The 10,066-nt window shown below is 36.5% G+C and overlaps 1 protein-coding gene and 1 long non-coding RNA gene across 3 annotated transcripts; one reads left to right on the forward strand and one right to left on the reverse strand.

Annotated features, from left to right (window-relative positions):
* Positions 1-357: 357 nt before the first annotated feature.
* On the reverse strand, positions 358-926 carry LOC147521624 (uncharacterized). Its single transcript, XR_015194290.1, has 3 exons — positions 903-926; positions 776-814; positions 358-661 (listed from the first exon to the last, which is right to left on the reverse strand). It is a non-coding gene; the product is annotated as an uncharacterized LOC147521624 (long non-coding RNA).
* A 4,834-nt stretch (positions 927-5,760) lies between these two features.
* On the forward strand, positions 5,761-9,357 carry LOC147521625 (putative receptor-like protein kinase At3g47110). Of its 2 annotated transcripts, none has more exons than XM_086577291.1 (2): positions 5,761-8,551; positions 8,723-9,357. In XM_086577291.1, exons 1-2 carry the CDS (start codon positions 5,824-5,826, stop codon positions 9,217-9,219), a joined length of 3,225 nt encoding a protein of 1,074 aa, XP_086433417.1. In that variant the 5' UTR covers positions 5,761-5,823; the 3' UTR covers positions 9,220-9,357. The 2 variants fall into 2 exon arrangements, with proteins under 2 accessions (XP_086433417.1, XP_086433493.1); XM_086577367.1 differs by having other exon boundaries at positions 5,768-8,551; positions 8,735-9,357.
* The last annotated feature ends 709 nt before the right edge of the window (positions 9,358-10,066 follow it).

The following is a 10,066-nucleotide window of genomic DNA, read 5'->3' on the forward strand; positions in this document are numbered from 1 at the left end:
TAAGTTGTCATATACACGAAGTATTCCACATAAATTGTCATCTGTTGGATTATATACTATATAAGATGTCATATGCAGGATTACTTCACAATTTTAACATACTAATATACTACTCAATGTGTTTTATTCACAACTTCTTATAACTTATTAATGTTATCCTAGTTTAAATGTCATAATCTAGAGTAGTTCGTTTTGTGTATACTAACACAGTGCAATATGCAACACGAAGTGTCTTTATCTGGGGCTAGTTCTCATATAGTTAACATACTGAACATATTTGAATATGTAAGCCTGGAAAAGGATAACATCAGCCCAAAATTTTCACCAAGTAGCCCAATTTAAAGTACGTATAAGACAAAAAAGAAAAATGTGTTAGGTTTTACATTGGATTGAACTAAGGATGTATGCTGATACTAATTTTTGTATAGTGACATAAACCACCTCAAGTCTCACAATCAATCTCATAGTCGGTACTAACAAGACATTTGTAAAATTTTGCTCCAATGGCAACAAAGAAAGGATAAGAAAAATTGGAGAAGATACAAACAGTGTCCCCATACCATGTATGAGGCATCAATGAATGGATCATTGACAGCTACAACATCGATATCATCTCTGCTTGTTGCAATACGTAAGACCAACCTTCCAATCCGGCCAAAACCTCTACGATAGTAATTTTCAGATAGACCAGACTGCGACATTGCTAGTCTAGATGGAACCTAAAAGATGCAAATAAGCTAATAATAAACAAGTTTTCAAGAAAAAAAAAGCTCACCGTTGATCCCAATCTTTGTCTTCCCATCGCTCCATGACTCTATACATGAGCAAAAATGACACCAAATAAGACAATTTCACATAATTAAAAACTAATCACCCTAAAAATCCTATAATACAGCTCTTACTAGGAATGGTAGGGGGTCTCTGTGGCTATGGCTTTGATAGGCTGAATACTTCTTCCACTACATTTCCTATCTGAGTTCGTGAATGAGAGAATCATGAGATTTCTTGTGAAATTAAAGCAAAATTCAATACAATGTCATAGAAACCAGTGTTTGATGACTCAACTGTAAGGATAATGAGTCAACTTGAATTGAAGTTCTTGAAAAACGCTTTATCGGACCTTTAAATGACTTCGATTTGTGGATTGCCAATGAATGATTCTTTGAGAAAGACAAAAAGTAACAAAAATCATTGTAAATTCAAATAAAACAACAAACAAGCAACAATAAAAAATTTTAAAAAAAATTTAAAAAAAAAAAAAAAAAAAAAAAAAAAAAAAAAAACTTATTCCTCTCTTTGAGACCATTTAATTCAAACATGCCCATATGATAGGGGCTACACAGTTTTTGCTATTGAAAAAAAAATTTGCCAGGGCATATGAGCATAAAAAAACCTGTGAACTTTGTACTTGCTTATACTCTAAATAGTATGATATTCACCTTTTGCATATCTAAGAGATTTGAATCTCTTCCTTGGCCAAAGTGCGAAGACAAAGTATTTTCCTTACTCACAATCTTCGTGTTCATATAATTTTGAGTAGGAGTTCGAACCAACCTAAATTCTAGGACCACTTACAACTTGGTTTTGCTCTTTGAAAACTAGTGAGTAAGTTTAGCTAAGATTGCATTAATACTAACTACATACTTGATTTCTTTTAATGCACAAAATAAAATGAAAACCTTAAGTTACATAAACATGCAACTAAAACAAGAATAACAATTTACTAAGACAAAAGTGGAGAGTTAACTTTTTCTCATGTGAAAATAACCTCTATTATTTGATTTTCAGTAAGTGCATCTTAATCTTCCTAGAACTCTTAGACAAGTCCTAATAAAAATTAACTTGATCCCTAATATATATGACTCATCTCTAAGATCATACATGCTAGCATGTAGAACCAAAGCAATGACTTATCTCTAAACTCATCACTTTGATTCCTAACTAGACTCTACACCAACTACCATTTTGGGATAGGATGTAGGTCTAGTTGTTCTTCCTAAACAACTTACTAAAATCAAATAACAAAGGTTATCCCTCACATGAGCATCATTAACTCCTCACAAGGGAAGGTTTAGCTCATGTTCCTTAGGAAAAAAATATGACAAGTGTAGAATGTAAAAATGAGAGAGAGAGAGAGAGAGAGAGAACAAGAAGAAAAAGAAACTATATATATCAACTCATTTGCTTTAAGAAGTTTAGATTTATTTTCAAGAGGAACTCAAAGTTTCCTCCATTAAAACTATTACAAGCTTTTTGTTCAAAAACAAAAACTAAAAATAAAAACTAAGACTAAGGAACTAAAATAATACATGGTAAAGGAAAAGAAGTCAAGGGAGTAAATGGAGTGTCCCCCCTTGTTTTGTTTTCTTCTCCATTTGAGAGAAATCTCATTTCCTCCCACGTGAAACACCAAACCATATTTACTTCCTTCTTAACCACACAATCCACAACAAAGTGATACCTATCTTTTTTCACTATTAACACCTAATATCATCTAACTTTATTAACTACATGCAAGGTGTCACTTTTGCACCAATTATTTGTACCTTTGTCTTGACTTGTATGATGACTCATCAAATCTTGCAGTGTCCAGATAGTGGGTCCACGCGGCAAAATTCAATGGCGGGTCCGTCTTTGGGCAATTTTACAACTTCCCTTTATCGTAGAGTTCATCACCTCGATTGTCCGAAGAAACTCACTTGTCGATTCAAGTCCCGGTTCAAGAGGTAGGAGCTTGGAAGTTTGATGCTTCAGGCGATTTGTTTGGCTTCACATGGCTGATTTGGAGGAATTCATATATACATCGTTCCCCGTGCTTTAACGTAGGTTTAACCAATATTTCCATGTTTACTGCGAATACCTGCAAAAGTACGAAAATATACTTATTTCATGATTATTAAACACATAATTAACCAAATTTATATGTCTCAATGGGGTTTCATATTACAGTTTTCGGTGTTTATCATAATATACTGTCATAGAGCTATAGGCTAGTCAATCTTTCTTTTTGTTTGCCCATATTTGATTATTTAATTACTAGTAGGAGCTCACTCTCAACTCTCATGACATCTATATAATGAAAACAAAACAGAATATTTAGGCTCTGAAGCCCAAAGATGTAACGTATTGTCCAAAGTCTAAAAGCACACACGGTGGACTGGGAAAACTCAATGAGAGGCTAAATGACATGTAAGTGCAGAAAATGAAAATAAATTTGGTCGGGACATGTGAGATTTGATATTGGTAACGATATGTGAAATAACTAGAGTATCCAAATAAAAGGCAAATCTGGGAGTGCCCCCCGCCCCCAAGATATTGTCAAAAAAAAATGTATATGCAGTCTCCGAACTTTCTACTTGCTGATACTCTAATTAGTATATTGTCATATGGCTATATACCTGCTAGCTAATCTCTCTCTCTTTTTTCCCAATATTTGATTCCTTAATTAATAACTAGTAGGACCTCCCTCTCAACTCTCATGGCATCTGTAATAATGAGAACAAAACAGAATTTTTATGCTTTAAAGCCCAATGAGGCAACACATTGTCCAAATTCTATAAGCACAAACAATTGAGGTTGCAGTCAAGTGCTCATGCAGTGATTAAATTAAAATGTTCAAGTATTGCCACTAAATGATTGCTGAGAAAGACAAAAAGTAACAAAAATCATTGTAAATTCAAATAAAACAAACAAGCAACAATAAATAAATAAACTTATTCCTCTCTTTGAGACCATTTAATTCAAACATGGCCATATGATATTTCTCCTCTTGATGTAAAACTCACAAACATTGTAATGGCACTATCACACTATGAATCAATAAAAGTTGGAGATGCAACTTAAGCAGTTTCGACAAACAACACCAGCAACAAGAAAGGTGATAGTATCGAAACTTCATTTATATCTCCACTCATAACGCAAAATACTACCTTTAACCAAATAACCAATACTCATGTCCAAGCTCAAAAAAGTCGGTCATTCATTAACAAATTATTTCCACAGTTCAGCTCATCAAATCATACCAAAACAAGCAAGTAATCATGACTACATATATAGAAAAATGAAATAATATTAATATTTAAAAATATATCACCTTGGGAGGTTCAATGAAAGAAGGAGGTGATGCTGCTACAGTTGATCTAATCATAGTAGAGAAAACCATGTCTTCTTCTTCTTCTCTCAGATCTACTACGAGTGAGCAGAAGAAGACTGAAACAAGAAAGCAGGCAGAGGAAAAAAATTGTTTTTGTTCGGCCTTGTCTTTTCCGACTTTTTGGTTTCGGACATTAAAGCACAACTCTTTTTTGTTTAAAGAAGAGGGAGCATTTACGTTTTTACCCTCACTGTTCCTGTTCCTCAAAACTTAAACACCCGGTCACAAATTTTAAAATGTGTGGTTCACAGCCCTGCGCACCCTAGCTTTTCGGTGAAAAAAATACCAATAATAAAAGTCTCCCGAGTCACTTTCAATGCTTGCACATATAGAGTGAGTCACTAAGACACGAACCGCATGTTTTTTCTTGGTTTCTTATTGAAAAAAAACCAATAATAAAAGTCTCCCGAGTCACTTTCAATGCTTGCACCATATAGAGTGATTTTTTGTCCCAGCGTCTTTTGCTCCAAGAGCTCCAAGCGAAATTTAGACCACACGTTTTTACCCTCACTGTTCCTGTTCCTCAAAACTTAAACACCCGGTCACAAATTTTAAAATGTGTGGTTCACATCCCTGCGCACAGATGCACCCTGCGCACCCTAGCTTTTCGGTGAAAAAAATACCAATAATAAAAGTCTCCCGAATCACTTTCAATGCTTGCACATATAGAGTGATTTTTTGTCCCAGCGTCTTTTGCTCCAAGAGTTCTAAGCGAAATTTAGACCACACACGTTTCCCCAATCCCTCCATAATAGGGCGCGATAGCCTTGCATATGGCGCGATAGCCTTGCATATTGTTTTGGTAGTTTGTCAAATACTATATTACCCTCGCTATAAATTAAAGAATCAAAGGAATAAAAGTTGTCTCAGGTTTTCTCTTCCGCCCAGTTTCATAAGTGAGTCCATAGGCTTTGGTTTTCGCGTCTCTATATTGTGCGCGAACATCGACTTTGATTGTTCTTTTAGTTGCTACAAATATATTTCACTACTAACGTCAAATTTACTACTAAAATAGTGAAATTAACCTTGCATTATCTAATATTACCCCAAGTCAATGTGAATTATGTCCAGTAGTGTTCCTTCGAAACAAACTCAACTTTTATCAACTAAAACTTTCCACCCAGAAACGATAAGAGACAACTGACTATGTATGCAATATGCACTATGCACTATATCCATATGGTTAACAATCAATTAAACTTTCAAGAAAATCGGTTCGACTAAAGCAACGAGAATAGATTGAGAAAATAGAGAAATACTGATGAAAGCAATCACAAGTAGCAAACGGGCCTCTTTATTTTTTTAGCTTTCCTAGTTTTATAAGTTTGGAACGAGGAAGACACAGAAAACCCACGCACAATTTGACGCCAATGTTGGTGAAAGTGAAACTTGAAAGAGTTTCTAATTTCAGTCGAGGGCAATTGCGTAAGGAAGAATTTGTGACAGTTTTCACTCCTGTTCGGAGGAATTTAGTGTACACGTCTGTGGTCCAAATTTCGCTTGGAGCTCTTGGAAGAAAATTCGCTGGGAGCAAAAAATCAGTTGCACAAATGTACAAAGTTTCCAACCCTTTTATTTCAATCCAAGATTTAACTCACTATAAAGGAAGTTGATGAGTGGTTATCTTTTGCCATCACAACGCGTTCTAAAGTTTAGCCACGGTTTCGTTCATGGAGGTTCTTTCACATCTTACATTTTTTGGTAAGGCTTCCTTCAAACGGTCACGCTGGGTGTGTTTTGTAGTGATGATACTTCTAATGAACTTACTGAAATTAGGCTCAGTCACTCTTTCTTCAACAAACGACGGATCTGATCGACTTGCATTACTTGCATTCAAGTCTCAACTAGTCGATCCAATGGAAGCGTTGAGTTCATGGAATGACTCACTCCACCACTGTGAATGGCAGGGAATCACATGCGGCCGTAGACACCGTGATAGAGTCACCATCTTGGACGTACACTCACAAAAACTTGACGGTACTCTCTCTTCCTTTATAGGGAACCTCACCTTCCTTAGAATACTAAACCTTACTGACAACCACTTCCATGGTGAAATACCACAGGAAATTGGTCGTTTATTTCGTCTACAAACCCTACATCTCAATATTAACTCTTTCAGTGGTGTAATTCCAACCAATCTTACTCGTTGTTCCAACTTGAGATGGATCAATCTCAGTAGCAACGAGCTCTCTGGGAGCATTCCAGCTGAGCTTTCCAATCTAAAAAAGCTCAAGAGAATGGGACTGAGACTGAATTACATAACTGGAAACATTCCACCATCCCTTGGGAACCTATCGTCTCTTATTTTACTTAGCCTTGCAAGAAACAATTTACAGGGATGCATTCCAGAAACCCTATGCCAAAATTCGCATTACCAATTTTTTTTTGTCTTTGAAAATCAACTCATAGATGAGGTTCCTTCTTGCCTTTACAACAACTCAAACTTGGAACGTTTCTCTATTGTCGACAATAATCTAGAGGGACACCTTCCTCCTAACATTGGCCTCACTCTTCCAAACATCCAGTTCCTTGCTCTGGGACTAAACAATTTTGGAGGCATTATCCCAGTTTCGTTATCGAATGCTACAAGACTTGTAGTTTTTTCCTTGTTTAGAAACCATTTCACTGGTTCAGTGCCAACGGATTTAGGAACGTTGTCTGGTCTTCAAGTAGTAAATCTCAGTGGAAACCAACTAGGAACCAGAGATGGAGATGATTTGATATTTATAACTTCCCTAACCAATTGTAGCAATTTAAAACATCTGGGTTTTGGGGATAATCTTTTGGTAGGTCTATTCCCAAATTCTATATCTAATCTGTCCACTAGAATCAACAACTTAAATTTGGGAGGAAATAACATATATGGACGCATTCCTATAGGAATTGAGAATTTAGTTAACCTCAAAATATTGAAGGTTCATTACAATAAACTCAGTGGCAACATCCCTACAGTTTTAGGAAAGCTCAACAGACTGATCTATCTATGTATGGGACAAAATATGTTATCCGGACAAGTTCCAATAACACTCGGAAATCTGACTCAACTTACACAGCTTGTTTTATCCCTTAACAATCTCACGGGAAGCATTCCCCCTACCCTTGGAAATTGCCAAAACTTAAATGCTCTTGATCTTTCAGACAATAAACTCATTGGTGCAATACCCAAAGAAGTCATTGGCCTTTCTTCCCTTTCGACTGCCCTTTTCTTGTATGAAAATTTTCTTACTGGTTCATTACCACCACAAGTAGGTAATTTAACTAATCTTGTAAGGCTGTCAGTTTCTGGAAACAAATTGTCAGGTCACATTCCGGAATCGCTTGGTTATTGTTTGAACCTTAGAGCCCTTTACTTGGCCAACAACATCTTTGAAGGAGATTTACCCAGGTCGCTGAGTGCTTTAAGAGGTCTAGAAGAATTTGATGTTTCTCGTAACAAATTGTCGGGTGGGATTCCAGAATATTTAGAGCAGTTCCCTCTTTTAAACCTAAATTTGTCCTTCAACCAACTTGAGGGACGAGTTCCAACTAAAGGGGTCTTTGCGAGCGCTAATGCAACTGCGATTTCACTTGCTGGAAACAAGAACTTGTGCGGAGGAATAGTAGAATTAGAGCTCCCACCATGCATCCAAATGAAAAAGAAAACTCTGTTCCCTGTTAAAGTGGTTGTTCCTGTCATTGTTGGGAGCATATGTCTTCTTCTATTATCATGTGTTTTTCTTGTACGCTGGCGAAGAACAAAGGCAAAAAGTGAACCATCTTCAAAAGAAACATCGTTCAACCAACTTCTTTATGAAAGGATCTCTTATGGAGAGCTCTCTAAAGCCACGAATGGATTTTCTGCGGACAATTTGATTGGTGTTGGGAGTTATGGCTCTGTGTTTAGAGGCGTTATCCAAGACATGCATAAAACTATTGCTGTGAAGGTTCTAAATCTTCAACGAGAAGGAGCTTCAAAGAGTTTCCTAGCTGAATCCAAAGCCTTGAGAAATCTCCGCCATCGAAATCTTCTCAAAATCATAACAGCTTGCTCAAGTGTGGACTTTCAAGGGAATGATTTCAAAGCTCTAGTTTTCGAGTACATGCCTAACGGGAGTTTAGAGGAGTGGATACATCCAAAGATTGATGAGCACCAATTTCAGCCAAGAAATTTAAGTTTCAAACAGAGACTTAATATAGCCATCGATGTTGCTTCTGCACTTGATTATCTTCACCACTATTCCGAACTGGAGATTGTCCACTGTGACATAAAGCCAAGCAATGTTCTTCTCGATGATGACATGACTGCTCATGTAGCTGATTTTGGAATAGCAAAAACATTTTCTATTACTGGTGATGATTCTTCTCAAAGCCAAATCAGTTCATTTGCAATCAAAGGATCAATTGGTTATGTTGCTCCAGGTAATTGTGAATTCATTATTCATGGATCAACAATAATATAATTAAGTAATTTACTATTTGGTGAAAGTGTATGGTTGCCTATTCTTGTGTAAACAAAAATCACTTCTAACTTCTTATGTATCAAACAAGCACTTGTTCAATATATCCTTGTATATTTTAATAAATTGATAGTTGAAAATGCAGAGTACGGAGTGGGTAGTGAGGTCTCGTTGCAAGGAGATGTGTACAGTTATGGCATCTTACTGTTAGAGTTGTTTACTGGGAAGAAACCAACAGATGACATGTTTCTCAATGGACTTAGCCTGCACAACTACGTTGACAAGAATTTGCCGAATCATGTTATGGAAATTGTAGATCCACTACTGCTTGCACAAGAAAAGGATGATTCAGTACTAAACATTAGCCTGCATAACTACGTTGACAAGAATTTGCCTAATCAGGTTAAGGAAATTGTAGACCCGCTACTGCTTGTACAAGAAAAGGATGCAGGACTCAACATTGCTGGCGAGAGCAATAGACAAGGTAGATTACACAAATGTTTGAGCTTAACATTAGCTCTTGGAGTTGCATGTTCCACTCATTCACCTGTAGAACGCTTGAAGATGAACGAAGTCGTTGTTCAATTACATCGAATTAGGGAGCACCATGAAGGTGTTAGGAGTCTTTGATGGATAACAGTGCAAGTTGGCAACTCTCTGTTGGAAGCAAAAAAGGGGACTATTTTGTTGTTTTATTGGTTGCCAGTCTTTTTGGAGTCAAATGGACCTAATCAATGCAGTCTTTATGGTTTTATGTTTCTGCCTCAATGATGAACAACTAGAACAATTTTGTAGGTTTTGTGCCACACCCCGATTTTTCATAGAATCCAAATCGACAACAGATAGATATTTACTCTATTTCCACGTCATCCAAATCCTACAAATCCCGAGACGTGAACCGAGATCGTACCTTTTTGATAAACAGGCATTTAATTACAGCTAATATAAAAATTGTGGATTAAGAATACTTGCATAAATCCAAAACGAATAACCTCCAAATTACAATCATCCTGATATGTTGAGGAACATCAAACCGAAATAAAGATAAACGAGAATGTCTCAACTTATTAACTCAAAATCTAACATACAATCAAAAAGGTAGAATCTCTCAAGAAAAACAGCTCCTAAGCAAAGACAACTACTCCAGCTGTAGCTCCACGGTTTTCCAACTCAAACAACTACTACTGCTGCGGTTCTTGCGAAGGGTTTAAGTTCCATAAGGAACATACCCCCGAATACAAAGCAAACTGGGTCAGCATTAAAAATGCTGGTGTGAGTGCCCTAAATGCAATGCTCATAATAGTTCACAACAATACATATTATCACCATGAAGCTACATATACCACGTCTACATCATTCGGTTACGTTAGAGACATCGATCCCTTGTCACCAACTGACAAGAGAAACTTCTCTTAACGTGCAATCCTTGTAGCACATACCAGTATAATACATAAAATTTAATATAACATTGTAACCA

This window comes from Coptis chinensis, chromosome 1, assembly GCF_015680905.1.
Source record: "Coptis chinensis isolate HL-2020 chromosome 1, ASM1568090v1, whole genome shotgun sequence".
NCBI classification, from domain to species: domain Eukaryota; kingdom Viridiplantae; phylum Streptophyta; class Magnoliopsida; order Ranunculales; family Ranunculaceae; genus Coptis; species Coptis chinensis.

What these genes read in the sequence shown, in the direction of transcription:
- LOC147521625 (XM_086577291.1), top strand. Translation starts at nt 5,824, where the DNA reads ATGGAGGTTCTTTCACATCTTACATTTTTTGGTAAGGCTTCCTTCAAA. An exon ending in AATTGGTTATGTTGCTCCAG is followed by an intron (nt 8,552 to 8,722) that starts GTAATTGTGAAT and finishes ATAAATTGATAG; the next exon opens with TTGAAAATGCAGAGTACGGA.